Consider the following 27,988-nt stretch of genomic DNA (forward strand, 5'->3'; position numbering starts at 1 on the left):
ACCGGACCAAGAATCGATCCTTGTGGAACACCCTTTGTTATGTCCAGAGAACCAGATTTAACATCATCAGTAAATACACACTGCGTTCTGTCTGTTAAGTCCAGGTCTAAAGCCAGTTTGGTGCACATTGAGGAGTGAGTTTATCATATGAACTGGATTACAGAAGCACATGGATGGACAGAGAGAGAGAGAGAGATAATAATAATATTATTATATTATTACATAGAATGAGAAAGAGAGAGAGAGACAGAAGAGGGGGCATAGTGAAGAGAAAGAGAAAGACCAGATAGAGGAGTGGAGAGAGGGAATATGATGAAGGAGGAGAGGACATAGAGAAACAGGAAAGAAGAGAGAACCAGGGGGAGAGAACCCTCAGAGAGAGAGAGAGAAAGAGAGAGAGAAAGAGAGAAAGAGAGAGAGAGGGAGAGAGAGAAAGAGAGAGAGGGAAAGAGAGAGAGAGAGAGAGATAGAAAGAGAGAGGGAGAGAGAGAAAGAGAGAGAGGGAGAGAGAGAAAGAGAGAGAGAGAGGGAGAAAGAGAGAGAGAGGGAGAGAGAGAGAGAGAGAGGGAGAGAGAGAGAGAGAGAGAAAGAGAGCAAACTGCATCAATGCTTAATTGGCTTAATGAATGAATATCCTAACAACTTCTGTGAGCGCTCAATCCCATAACACCAGCCTCACATAACACCAGCCTCACATAACACCAGCCTCACATAACACCAGCCTCCCATAACACCAGCCTCACATAACACCAGCCTCACATTGCGGGCGCCAACAAGCAACCGTCATTTTTGTATATCCACATTAAAAGCGATCAGGACAGGCGAACAAAAATGACAGATGAATTCAGAGAGAGGCAGGATTTCCAACGGTTGGTCTTACGTAGATCATGTGAGGCTGGTGCAAAGGTACCACTACACACAGAAAAAGGAGTGTGGTGTGAAACATTAAATAAGGTGACATCATGAAGAAAACTATGTTAAAAAGCTGAGTATGTTTGGAACTCAAGCCTGTGCCTCTGGCAGTTGTGTACATTAGTTGATTTGGGCAGTTTGTCTTACGGTCAGAGCGAATGAACCCAGGTGCGGAACACAGAGTCTGGACAAGGATATATAAAATAATAGGGTGTTTAATGAGGGAGTAACAGGGAACGGGACAAGCAGGGGGGAAGTGGCAAACGGGGTAGGGTAGGCAGGTAGGGCAGGCAGGCAGGTAGGGCAGGCAGGCAAGCAGGCAGACAGACAGGGCAAGCGAGCACGTAGGGCAGGTAGGGCAGGTAGACTAGGCAGGTAGGGCAGGCAGGCAAGCAGGCAGACAGACAGGGCAGGCGAGCACGTAGGGCAGGTAGACTAGGCAGGTAGGGCAGGCAGGGCAGGTAGACTAGGCAGGTAGGGCAGGTAGGGCAGGCAGGGCAGGTAGACTAGGCAGGTAGGGCAGGCGGGTAGTGTGGGCAGGCAGGCTGACAGGCGGACAGGCGGACAGGCAGGCACAACACAACCAGACAGACGAGGAGAGACAGGAGGGAGGGGGGCACTGGCACAGACTAGGAGGAAGAGGAGGGTGTGACAGTTTGAGCTGTTGTGTATAATCTTGGTAAAGTAGCAGTGATTAATTCGTTTACACAGACACACGAGGAGGCTCGACGTGAAGAACCACAGCCTCAGGGAAACAGCTCCGTAATGATGTCCCTGACAACACAACAACACGAATCCTGCCTTTGTTTGTATTACTCGCAACCTCAGATCCATTGACAGGAAAGTTTAGCCTCCGCCCCTCTCAGATTCCACAGCTCTCCCTGGCTGGCTCTTGGCAACGCTGCTTCCCAGCGCTCCAGCTCAGCTGCAGCAGCAGCAGCAACACGTTCCTCAGACACACACACACACACCGTACACGCAACCAGGAAGCAAGATTCTGATCTACAACTACTGTTCTGTTGATGGGATCTGTACCGTGTGCTGGTTACACTCCCAGGACACACCACAGATAGATAAGATAGATAGAATAGCTAGGAGGGGTATGGGGGAGGGGGAGGGGGGCAGGGGGGCAGGGGGGGGAGGGAAAGAGAGAGAGCGAGAGCGAGAGGAAGAGGGGGGGGGTGATATTTATGATTGCAGCTTCAGATTCTTCACTGGTAAAGCTTTATAGCATCTGCATCTCTCTCTTTTCCCCTGTGTGTCCCAGCAGTTATAACACCATTTATACCAGCATTATAACACCTTATAAACACAGGTACGCATCCACACTCCAGTACATAAACAAGAGCACAAACAGTACACAGTCACACACATACTGGTACAGCAAACACACACACACACACACACACACACACACACACTTTCTAATTCATTCTCTTGTCTAATTCTCCTCTCTGTGTTTTTCAACTACAATGTTTACCCTAACCCTAATAAAGAGCCAGACCTACCTTGGACCAAAGCAGAGATTCACACACACACACACACACACACACACACACACACACACACACACACACACACACACACACACACACACACACACACACACACACACACACACACACACACACACACACACACACACACACACACACACACACACACACACACACACACACACACACACACACACACACACACACTCCAGAACCTACCCTGGACCAAAGCAGAGATTCACACACACACACACACACACACACACACACACACACACACACCAGAACCTACCCTGGACCAAAGCAGAGATTCACACACACACACACACACACACACACACACACACACACACACACACCAGAACCTACCCTGGACCAAAGCAGAGATTCCACAGAGAAGCAGAGCCAGTGAGCACCACATCCTAGTGGGTAGTGGGAGGAGAGGACCGTAGCAGAGTCAGAGCGGGCTTGGGGGATCCTGGAGGATGGAGGGAGAGGAGGAGGAGAAGGAGGAGGAGAAGGAGGAGGAGGAGAAGAGGCTCGGCGAGGGAGGTGGAATTCCCCTGGTTTACATCCACACAGCATCAGAAGGAATGAATGAATGAATGTGTGTGTGAGATAGAGAGAGAGAGGGAGAGATAGGCAGAGAGATAGGGAGAGAGAGAGGGGGGGAGAGAGAGAAAGAGAGAGAGAGAAAGAGAAGGTGGCAGAGAGGTAGAGAGCCCGAGCTCGCACACATGCCTCTGGCAGAACGCAGTGAGTGGTTAGAGAGAAAAAAGAACTGATTGATTCTAGACGCTAGTCAGCTCTCTCTCTCTCTCTCTCCCTCCCTCTCTCTCTCTCTCTCTCTCTCTTTCTCTCTCTATCGCTTATCGTGCGCCTCTGCTTCCCTGGGAGGAGGAGCCAAGGATGAGAGCGGGAGAGGAAATCAGAGATGGAGGGATGAGGAAGAGGGAGGAGAGGAGGAGATGGGGGGTGGGGGGGGGCAGGAAGGGGGCAAACAGTGTATTTACCTTACCTGACCTTTTAGAGCAAAAATAAAAAAGATAAGAATCTGATTTATGTGTGTAATTGATTGATTTGCGAGGCTTTGAATTTCTTATCAGTGTCACTGATAAGAAACACTGAATTGTTTGTGTGTGTGTGTGTGTGGTGCGTGTGTCTCAAACGAAGGACATCAGTCCATCTTCCGACTTGTCTCTGCTGGGCTAATGGAGATGACTGTGTGTGTGTGTGTGTGTGTGTGTGTGTGTGTGTGTGTGTGTGTGTGTGCCTGCCTGCGTGTGCGTGTGTGTGTATGCTTGTGCGTGTGTGTGTGTGAAGGTGAAGGATTGGGCTGTTTGTGTATGTCTGCGTGCGTGCGTGTGTTCGCATGTGAAGGTGAATGACTGAGCTGTGTGTGTGTGTGTGTGTGTGTGTGTGTGTGTGTGTGTGTGTGTGTGTGTGTGACTCAGTCGGTGGCATGGTTTGAATCAGCAGGACGGAGAGACTCTGGTCTAATTGAGAAAGTGCTGGGCTCCGCAGGAGGCCCTGGAATGTGCATAGTTAAACTCCACTCCTCATTCCTCCACACGGAGAAGTGCTGATGCAGGGACGGGGGGGTGGGGGGGACCTGAGAGAGAGAGAGAGAGAGAGAGAGAGAGAGAGAGAGAGAGAGAGAGAGAGGAAGAAAGAAAGAGGGAGAGAGACAGAGAAAGGCTGTATAATAGATTACCCTATTACTTCTCCTGCCCTTCAGTACCCCTGGCTTACGGTGGGGGGGCTGGGGGGGCTAGGGGGGGGCTGTCAGATATCCTGAGTGCTCTGGAGGCAGATTCACGCATGGATGAACACAATGGAGAACGGCCCTCAGGATGGAGGGAAAACAGAAAATGAAGAAAAAGCATATTTGGCGAGGTGAAGAAAAGTGAACCAAGCATGGAACAGGGATATATATATACCGCTCTACGGTGACAATATCATGGACAAAGAATCCTGTTGCTTCTATTCTCAGTGCAGCCATTCTATTGCTTCAGCCATTTTGTTTTACTCCGGGGACCATACTGGGGTTCAAAAAGAATTCCTCCTGGATATAACACAGTTCATGTCCTGCCATGAACTAGAATAGATTGTGCCAAAAAAATATGAAACCTCATGTGAATCCCAATAGTAGGATGATGGTGACATCTGGTGGTTCATATCTGGTGAGGTGAAGGGAGGGGAGGTGAGGTGGGGGGAGGGTAGGTGAGGGTAGGGGAGGTTAGGTGAGGGGAGGTGAGGGTAGGGGAGGGGAGGTGAGGGGAGGTGAGGGTAGGGTAGGGGAGGTGAGGGGAGGTGAGGGTAGGTGAGGGGAGGGGAGGTGAGGGTAGGGGGGGGAGTGAGGGGAGGTTAGGTGAGGGGAGGGTAGGTGAGGTGAGGGGAGGGGAGGGGAGGGGAGGTTAGGTGAGGGGAGGGGAGGGGAGGTGAGGGGAGGGGAGGTTAGGTGAGGGGAGGGGAGGGGAGGAGAGGAGAGGAGAGGGGAGGGGAGGGGAGGGGGAGACGAATGGAAATTGTGGCTGCTGGATAAAATCATGTTGATGATGATGATGATGATAAAGATGACAATGAGGACGGAGATGATGAAGATTACGATGAGGACGGGGATAATGAAGATGAAGATGACAATTAGGATGAGGATGATGATGAAGGCAAGTAGGAGAAGGAGGAGGATAATGATGAAGATGACCATGAGGATGAGGATGACAATGATAACGATGGCTATGAGTAGGAGGATGAGGAAGATGACGATGAAGATGAGGAAGATGAAAGGCATGGTGGTGGGGTGGTGGTGACGCAGGGCTCTGACTAGGCAAGGTTAGGTTATCCATGGAGATGACTAACTCTGCCTGGAGCTGACAATGGAGCCATTAACTGTAGTGCTGTGCTGTTTGTTTTTAATTACTCCGCTGATTGGATAAGGCATTCTCCTGCGCTGATTGGATAAGGCGTTCTCCTGCGCTGATGTGCCCCCAACACTAATGGGGTATTATCGACAGCAGAGCTCATATATCCGCTGTCTCTGACTTCTGAATCCTTCGAGTCGTCTTTTCCTTGGATGCACTCTCTCTTTCTGTCTCTCTCTCTTTCTGTTTCAATCTCGATCTCTCTCTCTTTCTGTCTCTAACTCTACTCCCAAGTATACCTTTATTGCTCTCATGGAGGCTCTCTATTTCTCTCTCTCTCTCTCTCTTTCTTTCTTTCTCTCTCTCTGTCTTTCTGTCTCTACTCCCGGGCATACCTTTTCTTGCTCTCTAAAGGATGCTCTCTTCCTTTCTCTGGCTCTGTCTCTCTCAGTCAGGCTCAATCTATTAAGGAGCACACCCCCACTCCCAACTCACCTCACCAGGGACGGAGCGGGACAGCAAAACGGCCCTGTCCTCCTGGGGGAAATCGGAAGACAGGCTCATTGTAATGCATGGAATGGACTGTGGAATTCCTCATTCCATTTCATGGATTACAATGAGCCCGATTTCTGAATCCACCAGCCTCCCCTGGTCTCTCCAGAAAAGACGTAGGTGAGAAACATCATGTGTCACACAGTAACACAGCAGGGCTATAGGTCTACAGAATGTGGCTATACGCAGTCAGGACATGCTTCCTTTGTGAAATAACAGACATTTGTTGTAGTTTCATTTTCAAAGACATATCCTAACCCAATAAATACATCCAGTACAACGCGACCAATTTTACTGTCTGTCTTTATTCATCCAAGTGAGGGCTTTACAGACCATTTCATAGTCACTTTGTAAATCTTCTAAACAGATAAGTCAACAGACGTTTTAGGTTCCTCGAAGGCATCATTATTATTTTGTATGCTGTGCATGTCTTAACCATGACAAAGACGTAAACCCCCACAAAAAACAGTCAGTAACAACAACAAAAACAGTCAGTACAAAACGAATAACACAGAAAAACACTGACATGATCTACCGTAGGCCCACAGTGTTTGAAGAGTTCTCCACAGACACAGGTCTATAACTATCGGGTCTGTACTGGTCGGATCCAATCCCCTTTCGGTGCTGTCGGGTCCCGACCTGTAGTGAACGGGGCTGCAAGCTCTGTTGGGTTGTGATTGGTAGACCGACAACAGGCGCGTTGGAGTTTCCGTGATCGGATCGGAGCCGTGGTGGGGTCTGGGCGGGTCCACTTGGGTATGTCAGCTGTAGAACCCGAGAGCCGCGACAATCAAACAGAGTCCAACCCGGACCGAAGGGACACGTTTTTTTGGGGTTTGTTTTTGGACCCGGACGGGTCCTGGGTGTTCGGGTTAGGACCCCATCAAATTGTAAACAAGTAGTTCATGTTTACAATGGTTACACTGACAACATGTCATGTGGGCCAGGGTCAGGACCTGTGTGGATGGTTTCCACGTGCTTCCTCAGGGAGCTGATCTTAGTGTAGCTTTTGCCACAATCTTTGCATCTGTGCAGGTGCTCCCCCTTGTGTTTAGCCTTGATGTGTGCAGTTTTAGTACTACTTTGCCCGAAATATAATCCACAGATATGGCATCTAAAGGGTTTCTCTCCTGTGTGAGTCCTGATATGTTCATTCAGGTGACTCGTCGTTCTGAAATGTTTTCCACAGTCATGGCAACTGTAGGGTCTCTCCCCTGTGTGAATGCGTACATGCTCCGTCAGACCCCTCTCCGCTTTGAAAGGTTTTCTACAAACATGGCAGATGTATGGTGTCTTCCCTGTGTGAGTCTTAACATGTTCTACCATAGCACTCCTTTGTATGAACATCTTCCTACAGACCTGACACCGATGCAGCCTCTCCCCCTTGTGCGTAACATTAACATGCTTTACCATAGTGCTACTTTGTTTGAAATGTTTCCCACAAACCTGACAGCTGTACGGTTTCTCCCCTGTGTGAGTTTTAATATGATCGATTAGGTGTTTTCTTTGTTTGAAAGGTTTTTCACAGACGTTGCACCTGTATGGTCTCTCCCCCGTGTGTGTCTTTCACGTGCGCTTTCAGATTATTCTTCTCTCTGAAACGTTTCAGACAAAACGTACAGTGATACGGTGTCTCTGTGTGTAGCCTCATGTGCAGTGTTAGTCTCCCTTTAACTCTATAACGTCTGTTGCAAATATCACAGTGATAAACATTTTCGCTCTGAGCTTCAGAAGAGTCTGGATTTACTGCAGAGAGGAGTTGTGAGTCTCTGGTTGGCTCTGATGCTGCATAGCCCTCCTCATCAGGTTCTATGTTGTTCTGTTCAGCTGGAGTGGTTGACAGATCATTCCTCTCACTGTCCTCCTGTGAGGACATAGTTGGGTTCTTACCATCAGAGTCACTTTCTACATCCCAGGGAGTGTATGTTGAGTCTGAGGTATCAAACTCCTGCTCCTCTTTAATCTGTGTGATCTCTATGTCCTCCTGCCCTAGACTGGGGCTCCACTCCTGCTGCTCATGGGGAACCTCTTCAGAGACAGAGATAATGATCTGCCCAGGATCTGCAGGGAAGGATACAGTATTAGCCAGTTTAAAACAAGCCCTTCATTGTTCAGACCTCAACGAAACAAGGCCACGTGTACGGAGCTGATTAAAGATCATGGTGCTGTGTTTGTTTGAATAATAATTAATATGATTAGCGACATCAGATAGGCCTACATACAGTCCATCAACGTCCTTAAGATATTGATATACCTATGACAGTACAACTTTCTTAGACATGACAACAAGGACCTATTACCCCACTGTTTGTGTCTGTCATACAAAGAAAATGTCGCTCTTCTCTCCTCTTGCCTGTGCTTAGGCAACTGCTCAGCCGACTAGTTCGGTGTTGTGCTTCAGATACACAGCGACGACCTCAGCTGTATCACAACAATAATATAACAAACCTGTTCTGTGTAATTTGATCTCGGGTTTGAGAACCAAGTCCAGTATCCTCTGAAGACGTTCGTTCTCCTCTTTTGAACGGGAGATTTCGTCCTGATATTCAACCATCACTTCTTGAACTGCTCCAAATATCTCCACAGCAGCCACTGTTAATCGTTGCGTGAAAAAAATATTCAACAACTGTAGTTTTGACATGTTCGAATTAGTTAATCTTGTGGTATTTGTGCTAGCCAGGCGCTTACGGTATTTATTCTGGTTAGTCTTCGTCTTCTTCATGTGATTTTCAGGTATGTTGCTGCCTCTCACAGGTCATAGAGCGAACTACACGCCATCTTCAAACTTCTCAGCCGTTTACACCCGGAGGTGTAGGCAGCGGTGTATAGAAAATCTCAATACTGGCAATCTCACATTATCTGTCAACGGGTCCTAACACCGTTTTTTCGAGAAAGTGTTTACACCAAGCTCAGCCTACCCACCAAACAGTCTTGTGGATCAATGTTTGTGTATTAGGACTTCGTGCATGAAACAAATAATGTCGCCACCTGATGGAGAAACATATGGCTGCACCTCGGCTGTCAAGAAAAAGCCAGTCAACATTCGTTTCGGTCTTTATTTGTCTAAGTTAGAGCATTTCATACAATTTAATGGTCACTTTAAAAATAAAAAAATAAAAAAGTAATGTTAGGCATAGGCATACCAGGTATGTTTTTTTTTTATTCTGTGGATGTCTCAACAATGACAAAGGTGAAAATGAAAAACAGTCAGTGCAAAACAAGTACAGTGAATAAAATGGATTATATGCATGTATTAATCCCCAGTGGTTACAGTGAGGACATTGGTATTCAGGATAGGGTGGACCTGTGAAGAACAATGTATCAAATTGTTCAATTTTACAATGGTTACACTGACAACATGCTTTCTTAAGGAGCTGATCTTAATGTAGCTTTTGTTACAATCTGTGCATCTGTGCAGGTGCTCCCCCTTGTGTTTAGCCTTAATATGTCCTGTCCTAATACGACTGTTTGAAGTGTAATCCATAGATCTGGCATCTAAAGGGTTTCTCTCCTGTGTGAGTCCTCAAATGTTTTTTCATATGACCCCTTTGTGTGAAATGTTTTTCACAAACAAGGCAGCTGTATGGTTTCTCCCCTGTGTGAGTCTTAATATGATCTATTAGAGTACTCCTTTGTTTGTTTTTCACAGACATTGCACCTATAGTTTCTCCCGTGTGTGTGTCATCACATGCACTTTTCACTTTTCCTGCTCTTTAAAACGGTGTTGACAAAACGTACAGTGATGTGGTGTTTCCGTAGCCTCGTGCAGTGTTAGTCTTCCTTTCGCTCCACAACATCTGCTGCAAATATCACAACGATAAACATCTGCACTCTGAACTTGACAACAGTCTGGATTTACTGCAGAGAGGAGTTGTGAGTCTCTGGTTGGGTCTGATGCTGTATATTCCTCTTCATCAGGTTCTATTTTGTTCTGTTCAGCTGGAGTGGTTGATAGATCATTCCTCTCACTGTCCTCCTGTGAGGACATAGTTGGATTCTTACCATCAGACTCATTTTCTACATCCCAGGGAGTGTATGTTGAGTCTGAGGTATCAAACTCCTGCTCCTCTTTAATCTGCTTGATCTCTATGTCCTCCTGCCCTAGACTGGGGCTCCACTCCTGCTGCTCATGGGGAACCTCTTCAGAGACGGAGACAGTGATCTGCCCAGGGTCTGCTGGGAAGGATATAGTATTAGTCAGTTTAAAACATGCCCTTCATTGTTCAGACCTCACTGAAACAAGGTAATGTGTACGCAACACTTTCTGTACTGGAGAAACATAGCAATCAGCTTGACTTTCAAGAAAAAGTCAGACAATGTGAAAAACATTCCATTCAAGTCTTTATTTATTCAAATTAGAGCTTTTCATACCATATTAAAATCACTTTTAAAATAGTTAGGTCATCAAATTTATGATGTTCCTTGAAGGCCTAGGCATACCAAGTATATTTTTTGTTGTACTATGGATGTCTTAACAATGACAAAGGTGTCAACATGAAAAAACAGTCAGTACATAGTCACATGTTCTCTCAGGGAGCCAATCTCAGTGAAGCGTTCGCCACAGTCATTGCATCTATGGCTTCTCCCCTTGTGTAGTGTTGAGCCTTAGACCTTTGTGTTTTACCATAATACAACTTTGTCTGAAAGTCTTCCACAAGCATTGCAAATATAGGATCTATTCCCTGTGTGTATCCTCACATACACTTTCAGAGTATCCTTTAATTAAACAGGACCCACCCAGACACGAGGGAGAAGTTTGTTTGTTGAACCCGGTCCCAAACGGGTTGTGGGTATCCAGGTTAGGGTGGACCTATGAAGACCTCTAGCGCAAATGTATCTTATTGTTCATATCAACAATGGTTACACTGACAACGTCTCATGTGGACCAGGGTCAGGACCTGTGTGGATGGTCTCCACATGCTTCCTCAGGGAGTTGATGGTTGTGAAGCCTTTGCCACAATCTGTGAATCTACACAGGTACTCTCCTTGTGTTTACCCCGAATATGTACTCTCCTTGTGCTATTTTGTCTGAAATGTAATCCACAGATATGGCATCTAAATGGCTTCTCCCCTGTGTGAATCCTAATATGTTCTGTCATAGTACTCCTGTGTGTGAAAAGCTTTTCACAAAAACTGCATCTGTAGGGTTTCTCCCCTGTGTGTATCGTTACATGTTCCTTTAGGTGACTCTTCCTTCTGAAATGTTTTCCACAGACATGGCATCTAAATGGTTTCTCCCCTGTGTGAATCCTTATATGCTCGATTAGATTATTCTTGTCTTTGAAATTTTTATTACAGAAGTTGCACCTGTAGGGTCTCTCCCCTGTGTGTGTCCTCAAATGCACTTTCAAAGTACACTTCACTTTGAAACGCTTTTGACAAAACGTACAGTGATACGGTGTCTCTGTGTGTAGCCTCATGTGCATTGTTAGTTTTCCTTTCATTCCATAACTTTTGTTGCAAATATCACAGCGAAAAACATTTTCACTCTGAGCTTCAGAAGAGTCTGGATTTACTGCAGAGAGGAGTTGTGAGTCTCTGGTTGGCTCTGATGCTGTATATTCCTCTTCATCAGGTTCTATTTTGTTCTGTTCAGTTGGAGTGGTTGATAGATCATTCCTCTCACTGTCCTGTGAGGACAAAGTTGGGTTCTTACCATCAGAGTCACTTTTTAAATTAAAGGGAGTGCAGGTCCAGTCTGAGGTATCAAACTCCTGCTCCTCTTTAATCTGTGCGATCTCTATGTCCTCCTGCCCTAGACTGGGGCTCCACTCCTGCTGCTCATGGGGAACCTCTTCAGAGACGGCGATATTGATCTGCCCAGGATCTGCAGGGAAGGATATAGTATTAGCCAGTTTAAAACAAGCCCTTCATTGTTCAGACCTTACATCATCCCGAGATGGAGCTAAAGTTAGCTCGCTTCCATAGCCTCTCGAGTAGTTAAAAGTGCGTTTATTTATTTTTTGGAAGGCATCATCAGAGTGAGTGAACGAAGTACTTTATTACAAACTGTGGCTTGGCGAGGTCATTTGTATTTCGACATGACAAAGTCTCCGATTCCATCTGTCCGAAGGACTATGGACAAGGAGGATGCTATCCGCTACTCTTGCCTGTGCTTCGCGTTCTGCTCAGCCGACTATTTGCATCATTCAATTCAAATGCTATCGACAGACTGTGTTTGCATAACGGTGTTGTGCTTCAGTTACATCGACGACCTCAGCTGTATCACAACAATACCAGTGCAACAAACCTGCTCTGTGTAATTTTATCTCGGGTTTGAGAACCAAGTCCAGAATCCTCTGAAGACGTTCGTTCTCCTCTTTTGAACGGGAGATTTCGTCCTGATATTCAACTATTACTTCCTGAACTGCTCCAAATATCTCCACAGCAGCCACTGCTAAACGTTGCGTGAAAAACTCATTCAACAACTGTAGTTTTGACATGTTGGAATTAGTTAATGTTTGCTAAATACAACAGAGTCAAGAGATTGATCATAGAGTATTTGCGCTCGCTGAACGTTTGCGCTTGTTCTTGTTCGCGTGACTCTCAGGAAGGTTCGATGCTTTCAGGCACGCTGCTGCCTCTCAGGTCATAGAGAGAACTACACATTTATGCCATCTTCAAACTTTACACGCATCTATAACCGCTTTACACCCGGAGGTGAAGGCCAGTGGTATGTGTGTGTGTGTGTGTGTGTGTGTGTGTGTATATATATATATATCACGAAATAAATATATAATCACGGCCTATCGGGCATTATTGCATATATATATGTAATACATACATTCAAGCAATAATGCCCAAAAGGCCGTGATTATATATTTATTTCGTGATAGTTTGAGGTGGTTTCTTCTGCCCTGCGCTGAGAAACTACAAACGTCAAGGGAACCTGACACAAATCTACTGCGGCTCATAAACATCATAACTAAGCCGTGCTTTATCGTGAATAAAGTCACATCTGAGGGACGTTGTTAGGCCCGACGCGAAGCGGACTAGAGTGACTTATTGCTTTTATATAACGGTTGTACAAAAACAAAACAAAGAATCGTGAGAAGAAAACGAAGAATGGCTTTAGTATTTATGTCGTGAGAGACTCTGGTAGTTTCTGTCCTGCACTCAGAAATGTAGTTCTGAAAACGGCCACCGTTGTCAAGGTAACGGATAATGAGTGTTAGCGCAGGAATATTACTTTAATGGTAACTGAAGTAATCGAAATGCTTGTTCTGATAAAAACCGTTGTGTAGTGTCTGTCAACCGGTCCTAACAACAGATACATTCATACCACAACAAAAAAGTGTTTTCACCAAAGTCAGCCAATCCACACAACAGTCTTGTGGATCAATGTTTGTGTATTAGGACTTGATGCGTAAAACTAATAATGTCGCCATCTGCTGGAGAAACATGGCTACACCTCGGCTGTCAAGAAGAAGTCAGTCAACATTCGTTTCGGTCTTTATTTGACACATTTAGGGCATTTCATACCATTTAATAGTCACTTTAAAAAGATCCTTGAAGACCTAGTTGTATACCAGGTATTTCTGTTAATACTGGGGATGTCTTAACAATGACAAAGGTGACAATGAAAAACAGTCAGTGCAAAACAAGTACAGTTAATAAAATGGATTATATCATCAGTGGTTACAGTGATGACATTTGTATTCATTTAGGGTGGACCTGTGAAGAACAATGTATCAAATTGTTTAATTTTACAATGGTTACACTGACAACGTCATGTGGACCAGGGTCACGGCCTGTGTGGATGGTTTCCACATGCTTCCTCAGGGAGCTTTTTTTAGTGTAGTTTTTGTCGCAATCTTTGCATCAGTGCAGGTGCTCCCCCTTGTGTTTACCCTTAATATGTGCTCTCATAGTACTACTGTGTCTGAAATGTAATCCACAGATATGGCATCTAAAAGGTTTTTCCCCAGTGTGAATCCTAATATGTTCATTCAGATTACCACTTTTTGTGAAATGTTTTCCACAGACATGGCAACTGTAGGTTCTCTCCCCTGTGTGAATCCTTATATGGTCTGTCAGAGGACTCTTTGCTTTGAAAGGTCTTAAATATTCATTTAGATTACTCTTTTCCGGGAAATGTTTTTCATAAACATGGCAGCTGTGTGGTTTCTCCCCAGTGTGAGTCTTAATATGATCCATTAGATGATTCCTTTGTTTGAAATGTTTTTCACAGATGTTGCATCTATAGGGTCTCTCTCCTGTGTGTGTCCTCAAATGTGCTTTCAAATTACTTCTTTCTTTAAAAGCTTTTTGACAAAGATTACCTTGATATAAGTTCTCTGTGTGTAGCCTCATGTGCAGTGTTAGTCTTCCTTTAACTCCATAACTTATGTTGCAAATATCACAGTGATAAACATTTTCACTCTGAGCTTCAGAAGAGTCTGGATTTACTGCAGAGAGGAGTTGTGGGTCTCTGGTTGGCTCTGATGCTGCATAGCCCTCCTCATCAGGTTCTATGTTGTTCTGTTCAGCTGGAGTGGTTGATAGATCATTCCTCTCACCGTCCTCCTGTGAGGACATAGTTGGGTTCTTACCATCAGAGCCATTTTCTACATAAGAGGGAGAGTATGTTGAGTCTGAGGTATCAAACTCCTGCTCTTCTTTAATCTGTGTGATCTCTATGTCCTCCTGCCCTAGACTGGGGCTCCACTCCTGCTGCTCATGGGGAACCTCTTCAGAGACAGAGATAATGATCTGCCCAGGGTCTGCAGGGAAGGATATAGTATTAGCCAGTTTAAAACAAACCCTTCATTGTTCAGACCTCATTGAAACAAGGAAATGTGTACGCAACACTTTCTGTACTGGAGAAACATAGCAATCAGCTTGGCTTTCAAGAAGAAGTCAGACAATGTGGAAAAACTTTCTGTTCAAGTCTTTATTTATCCAAATTAGAGCTTTTCATACCATTTTAAAATCACTTTTAAAAAATTCAAAACAGTAAGGTCATCAAATATCTGATGTTCCTTGAAGGCCAGGCAGACCAAGCATATTTTGTGTTATACTGTGGATGTCTTAGGAATGACAAAGGTGTCAAAATGAAAAAAGAAGAGTTATTTTTTACTAAATAAGTACAATAAGTTTTGTATTTGTTTGTTGAACCCGGTCCCAAACGGGTCGTGGGTATCCGGGTTAGGGTGGACCTATGAAGACCTCTAGCGCAAATGTATCTCATTGTTCATATCAACAATGGTTACACTGACAACGTCTCATGTGGACCAGGGTCAGGACCTGTGTGGATGGTCTCCACATGCTTTGTCAGGAAGCTTGGGGGCTGTGCGCTCAGGGCCCTGTTGTACTCCCTGTTCATCCACGACTGTGTGGCTATGCACAGCTCCAACTCCATCAAGTTTGCTGATGACACCAACGATGAGTCAGCCTACAGGGATGAGGTAAGAGTCCTGGCGGACAGGCGCCAGGATAATAATGTCTCCCTCAACATCAGCAAAACGAAGGAGCTGATCGTGGACTTCAGGAGGAAGTGCGGGGGGGGCGGGGGGGGGCAAGCCGTGTCTGTGGGGCCGCAGTGGAGAGAGTCAGCAGATTCAAGTTCCTCAGTGTCACTGAGGACCTAACATGGTCACACCACACGCATAGTGATCAAAATGATGCGTCAGCGCCTGTTTCTCCTCAGGCAGCTGAGCTAGCTTGCCCTCAGCATTTCATTGCACCGTCTACAGCTGTGTTCTGTGTATCTGATGAATAAACTTGGATTTGATTTATGTTTGTGTAGCTTTTGTCACAAGCTGTGTATCAGTGCAGGTGCTTCCGCTTGTGTTTACCCTTAATATGTTCTGTCCTAGTACTACTTTGTCTGAAAGTTAATCCACAGATATGACATGTAAATGGTTTTTCCCCTGTGTGAATCCTAATATGTTCTTTTACAGTACTCCTGTTTGTGAAATGTTTTCCACAGATATCACAGCTAAAGGGTTTCTCCCCTGTGTGAGTCCTCATATGTTGATTTAGATGAAACTTTGCTCTGAAACGTTTTCCACATTCGTTGCACATATGCGGTCTCTCCCCTGTGTGTGTCATCACATGCGCTTTCAGATTACCCTTCTCTTTGAAACGTTTCAGACAAAACGTACAGTGATACGGTGTCTCTGTGTGTAGCCTCATGTGCAGTGTTAGTCTCCCTTTAACTCTATAACGTCTGTTGCAAATATCACAGCTATAAACATTTTCAATCTGAGCTTCAGAAGAGTCTGGATTTACTGCAGAGAGGAGTTGTGAGTCTCTGGTTGGTTCTGATGCTGCATAGCCCTCTTCATCAGGTTCTACTTTGTTCTGTTCAGCTGGAGTCGATTCAGCTGGACATAGATCATTCCTCTCACTGTCCTCCTGTGAGGACATAGTTGGGTTCTTACCATCAGGGTAACTTTCTTCATCTGAGTATGTTGAGTCTGAGGTATCAAACTCCTGCTCTTCTTTAATCTGTGTCTCCATGTCCTCCTGCCCTAGACTGGGGCTCCACTCCTGCTGCTCATGGGGAACCTCTTCAGAGACAGAGATGGTGATCTGCCCGGGGTCTGGAGGGAAGGATATAGGATTGTTCAATCATTCAAACAAGGCCACGTGTATGTGGCTGGTTAATGATCATGGTGCTGTGTCTGTTTGAATAATATGATTAGCGACTGGGAGATCAGATAGGCTAGGCCTGCATACAGTCAATCAACCTTACCTTTACATCACCAACATATCATATGGTAGCCTACTTGTTGAGCACATTTGCCACATAAACGTGCTTAAGATATTAATTCTAATACGTATAAGACTGCTAGTACAACTTTGTTAGACATGACAACAAGGACATGAGATCTCATTTTGAAGAAAATGTCGCTCTTCTCTCCTCTTGCCTGTGCTTAGGCAACTGCTCAGCCGACTAGTTCGGTGTTGTGCTTCAGATACACAGCGACGACCTCAGCTGTATCACAACAATAACGTAACAAACCTGTTCTGTGTAATTTGATCTCGGGTTTGAGAACCAAGTCCAGAATCCTCTGAAGACGTTCGATCTCCTCTTTTGAACGGGAGATTTCGTCCTGATATTCAACTATTACCTCTTGAACTGCTCCAAATATCTCCACAGCAGCGACTGTTAATCGTTCCACGAAAAACCCATTCAACAGCTGTAGTTTTGACATGTTGGAATTAGTTAATTTTGGTTAAATAAATAAGAGTCATGTAATGAGTGTACTTGCGCTAGTAGAATGCTTGCTGCGGAATCTACTCTCTTTGTTGGTCTTCTTCCTCATGTGACTCTCCGGCAGGTTATTGCTGCGTGTCTCACAGGTTCCATCTGTTCTCAGAGCACCAATAGTCGAGCTCCACCCACCTACTTCCGGTCGATTTCTTCAAAATAAGAGCGCCCAAGTTTAACTTTATTTAGCATTTAAACATGTTAAATAGGGCTCACGGACAAACCACAAACAATGTGCTAATCATCTTAACAAATGTATATCAATCATAACCATATAATATGTGGTATAGTATTGCCCAGGTGGGTTTGTAATTGTTCTTATATCCTAATTACCCTCATGAAATAGTATTGCTCCGGAATAATGGGCTGTCCAGACATATTTTCAAAGATTTCACTTAATCTCAGGTACCACTCTACTCAGCAACACTTCTAGAATGCATATCAGATGAGTTTGATTCTGAAGCCATGTCGTCGCAAATGTTGTATATTTACTCCGGCCATACAGCTCAAAGTGCCCAATCTGAGGCGTGGACCACTCTACTCGTGAACACTTCTAGAATGCATATCAGCAACAGTGTTGTGGATAAAAGTCTGTGTATTAGGAATTCATGCATGAAATAAATGTCGCCACCTGCTGGAGAAACATATGGCTCCACCTCGGCTTTCAAGAAGAAGCTAGCCAACGTAACGAACATTGCTTTTGATTTTTATTTGTCCAAGTTAGAGCAGTTCATACCATTTAATTGTCACTTAAAAAAAACATGAAATAAATAAAGTTCCTTGAAGACCAAGGTATATACCAGGTATTTGTGTTAATACTGTGGATGTCGTAACAATGACAAAGGTGACAACGAAAAACAAGTACAGTGAATAAAATGGATTATATAAATGTAATCTCCGGTTACAATGAGGACATTGGTATTCAGGATAGGGTGGACCTGTGAAGAACAATGTATCAAGTTGTTCAATTTTACAATAATTACACTGACAACATGTGGACCAGGGTCAGGACCTGTGTGGATGGTTTCCACATGCTTTCTCAGGGAGCTGATCTGAGTGTAGTTTGTCACAATCAATGCATCAGTGCAGCTGCTCCCCCTTGTGTTTAGCCTTAATATGTGCAGTCCTATTACTACTTTGTCTGAAATGTAATCCACAGATATGGCATCTAAAAGGTTTCTCCCCTGTGTGAATCCTAATATGTTCATTCAGATTACTACTTTTTGTGAAATTTTTTCCACAGACATGGCAACTGAAGGGTCTCTCCCCTGTGTGAATCCTTATATGGTCGGTCAGAGTACTCTTTGCTTTGAAAGGTCTTCCACACACATGGCAGATGTAGGGTGTCTTTCCTGTGTGAGTCTTAATGTGTTCCATCAGAGCACTTTGTGTGAAAGATTTTCTACAGACCTGGCAGCTATGAAGCCTGTCCGCTTTGTGAGACACCTTCATGTGTTTCATCATTGCGCTACTTTGTTTGAAACGTTTTCCACAAACCTGACAGCTGTGTGGCTTGTCCCGTGAGTGAATCTTAATGTGATCCATGAGATGTTGCCTTTGCGTATAACATTTATTACAAACAGGGCAGCTGAATGGTCTCTCCCCAGTGTGAATCCTAATATGATTATTTAGATGATTGCTTTGTTTGAAATGTTTATTACAGGTATTGCATCTATAGGGTCTCTCGCCTGTGTGTGTCCTCACATGCACTTTCAGATTACCCTTCTCTTTGAAACGTTTCAGACAAAACGTACAGTGATACGGTGTCTCTGTGTGTAGCCTCATGTGCAGTGTTAGTCTTCCTTTCGCTCCGTAAGTTCTGTTGCAAATATCACAGTGATAAACATTTTCACTCTGAGCTTCAGAAGAGTCTGGATTTACTGCAGAGAGGAGTTGTGAGTCTCTGGTTGGCTCTGATGCTGTATATTCCTCTTCATCAGGTTCTATTTTGTTCTGTTCAGCTGGAGAGGTTGACAGATCATTCTTCTCACTGTCCTCCTGTGAGGACATAGTTGGATTCTTATCATCAGAGCCATTTTCTACATTTGAGGGAGTGTATGTTGAGTCTGAGGTATCAATTTCCTGCTCCTCTTTAATCTGCTTGATCTCTATGACCTCCTGCCCTAGACTGGGGTTCCACTCCTGCTGCTCATGGGGAACCACTTCAGAGACAGAGATGGTGATCTGCCCAGCATCTGTGGGAAAGAATATAGTATTAGCCAGTTTATAGGAAGCCCTTAATTGTTCAGGAAATCTGGTTAGGGTTAAGGGTTGGTTAAGGCTAGGGTTAATGGAATGCTGGTCAAGCATGTCCCCTTAGTATCTCCCTCAATGCTCAGACATAATTTACGATAACGGTTGCAGTGTCTGTGAGTAATTAATTAATATGATACAGGACATGGAGGGATATGAGAGATACTGCCCAGCCACCTTCCATCACCCACATATCATATGCTACTTGTTTAGTTCCCTTGCCACATAAACGTCCTCAAGATATTCATTCTAATTTCTGAGAGTACTAGTACAACTTTCTTAACTATGAAAATAAGGATCTATTATCCAACTGTTTGTTTGTCAGAGATCTCATTTACAATACCATGCTGCTGTCCACTGTGCTCACTGCTCAGACTAGCGGTGTCATGAGTTTAGAGGGGTAAAGTTGAGATGATAAACTAACTCCCCAAGTTCAAATCCCCCCACCCGCGCAGTCAAATTGCTCGCTATTCAATCGCGTAGCTGTTTAACATCGGGTATGAGGAGACGGTCACGTACAGTTTCGCTCTATGACCTGGTTAGGGTTAAGGGTCACTGCAATGTAAGTCGCAAACCAGAGGTTACAAAAAATATAATCTTGTTTCCTCCATTGTTAGTAAATAATGTAACTGTAAACAATCAATAACTTCATTTTGATGTTGTGGATGATCAGTTATGCATCCATAGATCTACATCTAGGTCTATGAAATTGAGAGTGGTTCCATTTCTCCAGTCACATCCCTAAACTCCAGTCAGCGACGACCTCAGCTGTATCACAACAATACCAGTGTAACAAACCTGTTCTGTGTAATTTGATCTCGGGTTTGAGAACCAAGTCCAGAATCCTCTGAAGACGTTCGATCTCCTCTTTTGAACGGGAGATTTCGTCCTGATATTCAACTATTACTTCCTGAACTGCTCCAAATATCTCCACAGCAGCCACTGTTAATCGTTGCATGAAAAACCCATTCAACAGCTGTAGTTTTGACATGTTGGAATTTGTTGATGTTGGCTCAATAAAAACACTCGACAACACAAAGAAAGTATTTGCAGCGTGAAATGTTCTAATCACGTGATTAGTCGTCTTCTTCTTCTTCATGTGATTTTCCGGCAGGCTAGATGCTTTCAGGCATGTTGCTGCCTCTCACAGGTCAGAGAGCGAAGTACACATTTATGCCATCTTCAAACTTCACAGCCTTTTACACCCATCTAACACTTTTACTAGTAACACAAACACTCTTAGGCCAGTGATGTTAAGACAATCCCAAAACGTCTTGGTAATCTCACATTGTCTGTCACCCGGTCGAAAGAGCGTTTTCTTTGAGAAAGTGATAATGTGTGTATTTGGACTTCATGCATGAAACAAATAATGTTTGTGGAGAAACATGGTTATCACCTTGGCTTTAAAGAAGCTAGACAACGTAACGAAAATTCCTTTCGGAATTTATTCATCCCAGTTATAGCTTTTCATACATTTCAGTCACTTTAAAACAATTCAAAAAAGTTAAGTCATCAGACTTTTGACGTTCCTTTAAGACCTTGGCACATCACTTTTTATACTGTGGATGTCTTAGCAATGACAAAGGTGTAAGAATGAAAAACGGTCAGTGCGAAACAAGAACAGTTTACTAAAACAAATACAGTGAATTGAATGGATTACATCAAATTACTCATCTGTGGTTCCAGTGCGGACTTTTCATGTGGACATAATTTGTCCGTCAGAATATGGACACTCACGTCTTTCCTGTGTGAATAGTTATCACATGTTCTCTCAGGAAACCAATCTTAGAGAAGCACTCACCTGTAGTCACCAGTTGCTATGTACTGCTTCTCCCCCGTGTGTTTAGCCTTAAAGTGGTTTACCATATTAACTTTGGATAAAATGTTTTCCACAATCATGGCAGTTAGAAGGTCTGTCCCCTGTTTGAGTCCTATTATGAGCTGTTACATGATTCGTATCTTTGAAAAGTTCTCCACATCGCACGTGACATCCCTCCTCTGTCCTCGCATGCACTTCCAGAGTCTCACCTTCTTTTTTAAACGTTTTTCACAAAGACACAGAGATACAGATCTCTGTGTGTAGTCTCATGTGCACTTAGTCTTCCATTAACTCGAGAAATTCTGTTGCAAAGATCACAGCGATAAACATTTTCACTCTGTTTCCTTCATATTTACAATGCAATTGTTACACTGATTTCCCGTGGACCAGGACCAGGACCAGGACCAGGGCCTGTGTGGACGGTTTCCACATGCTTCCTCAGGGAGTTCACCTGACTGTAGCTTTTGTCACAATCTGTACACCTGTGCAGGTGCTCCTCCTTGTGTTTAGTTTTAATATGTGCTAGCCTACTGCTGCGTTGTCTGAAATGTTTTCCACAGACATGGCATCTGAAAGGTCTCTCCCCTGTGTGAGTCCTAATGTGATCGTTTAGATGACTGTTATTTGTGAAATGTCTTCCACAGACATGGCAACTGTAGGGTCGCTCCCCTGTGTGAATCCTCATATGCTTCCTCATACCTCCCTTTTCTTTGAAATGTTTTCCACAGACAAGGCAACTGTAGGGAGTCTCCCCTGTGTGAACCCGTATATGCTTTCTCAGGCCACCCTTCTCCTGGAAAGATTTTCCACACACATGGCAGATGAAACGTGAGGGTCTCTCCCCTGTGTGAATACTCTTCTTCTCTCCTGTGTGTATCGTCATATGCTCTGTCAGATGGACCATTGTCACGAAATGTTTCGCACAGACGTGACAGCTGTATGGTCTCTCCTCTGTGTGAGTGTTAATATGACCTATTAGATGATTCCTTTGTTTGAAATGTTTTTCACAGACGTTGCACCTATAGGGTCTCTCCCCTGTGTGTGTCATCACATGCACTTTCAAAGCACCCTTCTCTTTAAAAGATTTAAGACAAAACGTACAGTGATATGGTGTCTCTGTGTGTAGCCTCATGTGCAGTGTTAGTCTTCCTTTAACTCCATAACTTTTGTTGCAAACATCACAGCGATAAACATTTTCACTCTGAGCTACAGAAGAGCCTGGATTTACTGCAGAGAGGAGTTGTGAGTCTCTGGTTGGCTCTGATGCTGCATAGCCCTCTTCATCAGGTTCTATTTTGTTCTGTTCAGCTGGAGTGGTTGATAGATCATTCCTCTCACTGTCCTCCTGTGAGGATATATTTGTTCGTTTACCATCAGAGTGACGTTCTAAATTAAAGGGAGTGTATGTCCAGTCTGAGGTATCAAACTCCTGCTCCTCTTTAATCTGTGTGATCTCTATGTCCTCCTGCCCTAGACTGGGGCTCCACTCCTGCTGCTCATGGGGAACCTCTTCAGAGACAGAGATGGTGATCTGCCCAGGATCTGCAGGGAAGGATACAGTATTAGCCAGTTTAAAACAAGCCCTTCATTGTTCAGACCTCAACGAAACAAGGACATACAGTACCAGTTCACAGTAACAGTACCAGAAATATGGTTAAAACTATAATTGTGTTCTAATGGATGATCAGTCCTCGGCTAGCTCCGCATGTGAATGAGCGTGGTTATTGTTCTCAAGCTCCACCCGCTGTTTAGTAAAAGGTGGCAGGGTGACCGCTTTTTTGTTTGAATCCCAGATTGACCCTTTAAATTCCAATGACATCGTCGACAGACTGCTGTGTCTCTACATAACGATGTTGTGTTTCAGCGATACATAGCTAGCGACGATCTCTGTATTAAAACAATAGTGTAACAAACCTGTTCTGTGTAATTTGATCTCGGGTTTGAGAACCAAGTCCAGAATCCTCTGAAGACGTTCGTTCTCCTCTTTTGAACGGGAGATTTCGTCCTCATATTCAACAATTACTTCTTGAACTGCTCCAAATATTTCCACAGCAGCCACTGTTAATCGTTGCATGAAAAAGTCATTTAACAACTGTAGTTTTGACATGTTGGAATTAGTTAATCTCGGATAAATAATTAAGACAATATGTCACGACTGTACTCGGATTGCTGGACGCTTGCGAAATTGACTCCAGTTTTTCGTGTTCTTCTTCATGTGATTTTCCGGCAGGCTGGACGCTTTCAGGCACGTTGCTGCCTCTCACAGGTCAGAGAGAGAAGTACACACCATCTTCAAACTTCCCAGCCTTTTACTCTGATAAGAAGGAGAGAAGGGATACCGGTCTGTTGTTATGGACAGCAGACGGGTGAAGAGTTGAGAGTAGAGGCTTGACTCTGGCTGTCTTGAAGGCCGCTGGGAGAGATCATGTGGATAGAGAGGAATTGATAAAGGTAGTAAGGAACAGGAGGAGGTCTTTAGAGATGGATTGGAGAAAGGGGGATGGAATAGAATCGAGGGGGCAGGTGGTTGCCTGCTTGGATGTGACCAGTTTTAGAACATCATCAGGGGAGAGGGGAGAAATATCAGATAAACCAGAGGCCGGGAGGAGCGCAGCGGGTTTGGGAGGAGAGGTAGCAGTGTTGGCCAGAGGTAGAGAGAAAGAGCTGCTAATGTCTAAACCGTCTTTTTAAAGTAGGTGACAGTCATCCGCAGACAGGGAGGAGGGAGGAGGGGGAGGAGGTGGGTTGAGGAGTGAGGAAAATGTGAACAGTTTCCTTGGGTCAGAGGCAGAGGATTGAATTTTGGAATGGTAGTAAGAAGCTTTAGTAGCTGATGCAGATGAGGTGTAGTTGAGAAGGAGAGAGATAAAGGTTCTAAGACATCAGGGAAGCCAGTTTTTCTCCATTTCCTCTCAGCTGCCCGGAGCCCTGTTCTACGAGCTCGCAGGGTTTCAGACAGCCAGGGAGCGCGTGGAGAGGACTGTGCTGGCCTTGAGGTCTGTGGAAAGAGAGAGTTGATGGATGAGGAAAGAGTGGACAGGAGGGTGGAGGAGGCTGCATCAGTGGATAGAAGGGAGAAGGATTCAACAGACGGAAGGGAGGATAGGACAGAGGAAGACAGAGAAGGACAGAGACAGAAGAAGGATAGAAGGGAGAAGGATTCAACAGAGGGTAGGGAGGATAGGACAGAGGAAGAGAGAGCGGTGAGTGAGAGGGTACACAGGTTGCGACGACCTTGTTCTCTGCATTTGTCCCTTTGTTATTTGTTCATCACACCAAATTATTTATTCTGAACTATAGAAGTGATTGACAGTGAAGTTAAGATGTTTTTTTTTCATTTTTATTTTATTGAAATTGTGTTCCACAATGTTAAAATAAGCTTATTTTCAACTGGAGTATACAGCTTGCCTTGAAAAAACAAAAATACAAAACAGTCTGTACAATTTAAACACAATTTACTAAAACAATACAGTGGATTGAATGGATTACATCAAGTTATGAATCCTCTGTGGTTACAGTGAGGACATTTCCTGTGGACCTGATTTCTCAGTCATAAAATGGACACTCATGTCTTTCCTGTGCGAATGGTTGTCACATGCTCTCTCAGGGAGCCAATCTTAGTGAAGCGTTCACCACAGTCATTACATATGGATGGCTTCTCCCCCTTGTGCCTCAGTGTTTTACCATATTACGACAGTTTTCCACAAACATGGCAGCTGTATGGTCTCCCCCCTGTATGAGTCCTAATATGAACTGTTACATGAGTCTCATATTATATATTTTCCACAGATACATATGTAGCCTTTCCCCTGCGTCTTGCCTGAACGTTTTACCAATAAACAAGCTCACTCTGAGCTGAAAAACGGTCTGGATTCACTTCATATTTGCAATGCAATGGTTACACTCAGAACATGTCATGTGGACCAGGGTCAGGACCTCTGTGGATGGTTTCCACGTGCTTTCTTAAGGAGCTGATCTTAATGTAGCTTTTGTCACAATCTCTGCATGTGTGCAGGTGCTCCCCCTTGTGTTTAGTTTTAATATGTGCTGTCCTGGTACGACTTAGTTTGAAATGTCTTTCACAAAAATTACATTTAAAAGGTTTCTCCCCCGTGTGAGTCCTCATATGTTTTTGCATGTTGGCCCTGCTTGAGAAATGTCTTTCACAAAAATTACATTTAAAAGGTTTCTCCCCCGTGTGAGTCCTCATATGTCCTATTATGGCACCTCTTTCCCTGAAATGTTTCCCACAGACGTGGCAGCTGTATGGTTTCTCTCCTGTGTGAGTCCTAACATGGACAGTTAGCTGTTTATTTGTACCAAATTTTTTTGGACAGGAATGGCAACTATAGGGTTTTTCCCCTGTGTGAGTCCTAATGTGATCGTTTAGATGACAGTTTTTTGTGAAATGTTTTCCACAGACAAGGCAACTGTAGAGTCTCTCCCCTGTGTGAACCCGTATATGCATTCTCAGGCTACCCTTCCCTTTGAAATGTTTTTCACAGACGTTGCACCTATAGGGTCTCTCCCCTGTGTGTGTCATCACATGCACTTTCAAAGCACCCTTCTCTTTAAAAGATTTAAGACAAAACGTACAGTGATACGGTGTCTCTGTGTGTAGCCTCATGTGCAGTGTTAGTCTTCCTTTAACTCCATAACTTTTGTTGCAAACATCACAGCGATAAGCATTTTCACTCTGAGCTTCAGAAGAGTCTGGATTTACTGCAGAGAGGAGTTGTGAGTCTCTGATTGGCTCTGATGCTGCATAGCCCTCCTCATCAGGTTCTATTTTGTTCTGTTCAGCTGGAGTGGTTGACAGATCATTCCTCTCACTGTCCTCCTGTGAGGATATATTTGTTCGTTTACCATCAGAGTCACGTTCTAAATTAAAGGGAGTGTATGTTGAGTCTGAGGTATCAAACTCCTGCTCCTCTTTAATCTGTGTGATCTCTATGTCCTCCTGCCCTAGACTGGGGCTCAACTCTATCTTGTTCTGTTCAGCTGGAGTGGTTGACAGATCATTCCTCTCACTGTCCTCCTGTGAGGACATAGTTGGGTTCTTACCATCAGGGTTACTTTGTACACCCGAGGGAGGGTATGTTGAGTTTGAGGTATCAAACTCTTGCTCTTTAATCTGTTTGATCTCTATGTCCTCCTGCCCTGGACTGGGGCTCCACTCCTGCTGCTCATGAGGAACCTCTTCAAAGACGGCGATAATGATCTGCCCAGGGTCTGCAGGGAAGGATACAGTATTAGCCAATTTAAAACAAGCCCTTCATTGTTCAGACCTTATAGAAACAAGGACATACAGTACCAGTCAAAAGTTTGGACACACCTTCTCATTCAATGGTTTTTCTTTATTTTTTATTATTTTCTACATTGTAGATTAATATTGAAGACATCAAAACTATGAAGGAACACATATGGAATTATGTCGTAAACAAAAAAGTGTTAAACAAACCAGAATATGTTTTATATTTTAGATTCTTCAAAGTAGCCACCTTTTGCTTTGATGACAGCTTTGCACACTGTTGGCAAGGTGTGTCCAAACTTTTGACTGGTACTGTACGAACGCAACACCTGCTGTACTGGAGGAAGGGTTGATAAAGATAATGGTGGCTGTGACTGTTTGAATAATTAATTCATATAAACAACTAGGATGTGAGAGGTTCAGACCACCTTACCTTTTTCATTCATCCCCCACATACCATGTGGTACATGTTTCATACCCTTGTCACATAAACAGCTTTACGTTATTTATTCAAATACCTGAGAGAACTATTACAACTTCGTTAAGCATGACAATAAGGACCTATTACCGCAACGTTTGTCAAACCAGATGTCATTTACAAGAAAATGCTTCTCTCCTCTCAGTGTGCTCATCCGACAAGCTGTAAATTCCCAAACTATTGAGACTGTGTCTCTGCATGACATAGACAATAGCCATTGATTATTTAAGAATATAACAAATGCCTCATGAGTTTAGTTCAGCTGTCTTACCCCCTCAGAACCCAAAGATATAAGCTTGCCTTACTCCATCGTTTGTAAACAATCTAATTGTAACACTGTATATCTTCGAAACATGGTTAAAACTATCATTGTGTTCTAATGGATGATCAGTCCTCGGCTAGCTCCGCATGTGAATGAGCGTGGTTATTGTTCTCAAGCTCCACCCGCTGTTTAGTAAAAGGTGGCAGGGTGACCGCTTTTTTGTTTGAATCCCAGATTGACCCTTTAAATTCCAATGACATCGTCGACAGACTGCTGTGTCTCTACATAACAGTGTTGTGTTTCAGCGATACATAGCTAGCGACGATCTCTGTATTAAAACAATAGTGTAACAAACCTGTTCTGTGTAATTTGATCTCGGGTTTGAGAACCAAGTCCAGTGTCCTCTGAAGACGTTCGTTCTCCTCTTTTGAACGGGAGATTTCGTCCTGATATTCAACAATTACTTCTTGAACTGCTCCAAATATCTCCACAGCAGCCACTGTTAATCGTTGCATGAAAAAGTCATTTAACAACTGTAGTTTTGACATGTTGGAATTAGTTAATCTCGGATAAATAATTAAGACAATATGTCACGACGGTATTCGGATTGCTGGACGCTTGCGAAATTGACTCCAGTTGTTCGTGTTCTTCTTCATGTGATTTTCCAGCAGGCTGGACGCTTTCAGGCACGTTGCTGCCTCTCACAGGTCAGAGAGAGAAGTACACGCCATCTTCAAACTTCCCAGCCTTTTACTCTGATAAGAAGGAGAGAAGGGATACCGGTCTGTTGTTATGGACAGCAGACGGGTGAAGAGTTGAGAGTAGAGGCTTGACTCTGGCTGTCTTGAAGGCCGCTGGGAGAGATCCTGTGGATAGAGAGGAATTG

The 27,988-nt window shown here is 44.1% G+C and overlaps 3 protein-coding genes across 4 annotated transcripts in view; all 3 read right to left on the minus strand.

The window, feature by feature from the left end:
- Positions 1-2,829, minus strand: part of LOC310814755 (neuronal acetylcholine receptor subunit alpha-7-like) — a gene marked incomplete at both ends in the record, with an annotated part of 5,672 nt that extends 2,843 nt beyond the window's left edge. The window contains one exon of the mRNA XM_083684255.1: positions 2,778-2,829. Within this exon, the coding sequence (XP_083540381.1) occupies positions 2,778-2,829 (52 nt within the window). The remainder of the gene's footprint in view (positions 1-2,777) is intronic.
- Positions 2,830-10,251: 7,422 nt separating this feature from the next.
- LOC310815466 (uncharacterized protein) lies at positions 10,252-12,315 on the minus strand. Its single transcript, XM_083685252.1, has 2 exons — positions 12,072-12,315; positions 10,252-11,648 (listed from the first exon to the last, which is right to left on the minus strand). The coding sequence occupies exons 1-2, from the start codon at positions 12,262-12,264 to the stop codon at positions 10,747-10,749; spliced, it is 1,095 nt and encodes a 364-aa protein (XP_083541378.1). The 5' UTR covers positions 12,265-12,315; the 3' UTR covers positions 10,252-10,746.
- A 980-nt stretch (positions 12,316-13,295) lies between these two features.
- On the minus strand, positions 13,296-17,073 carry LOC310815568 (uncharacterized protein). Of its 2 annotated transcripts, XM_083685399.1 has the most exons (3): positions 16,791-17,073; positions 16,207-16,368; positions 13,296-14,544 (listed from the first exon to the last, which is right to left on the minus strand). In XM_083685399.1, exons 1-3 carry the CDS (start codon positions 16,981-16,983, stop codon positions 13,643-13,645), a joined length of 1,257 nt encoding a protein of 418 aa, XP_083541525.1. In that variant the 5' UTR covers positions 16,984-17,073; the 3' UTR covers positions 13,296-13,642. The 2 variants fall into 2 exon arrangements, with proteins under 2 accessions (XP_083541525.1, XP_083541526.1); XM_083685400.1 differs by lacking the exon at positions 13,296-14,544 and having other exon boundaries at positions 14,735-16,368.
- Positions 17,074-27,988: the final 10,915 nt, after the last annotated feature.

Source organism: Argentina silus (assembly GCF_951799395.1).
Source record: "Argentina silus genome assembly, chromosome: 14".
In the NCBI taxonomy this organism is placed as follows: domain Eukaryota; kingdom Metazoa; phylum Chordata; class Actinopteri; order Argentiniformes; family Argentinidae; genus Argentina; species Argentina silus.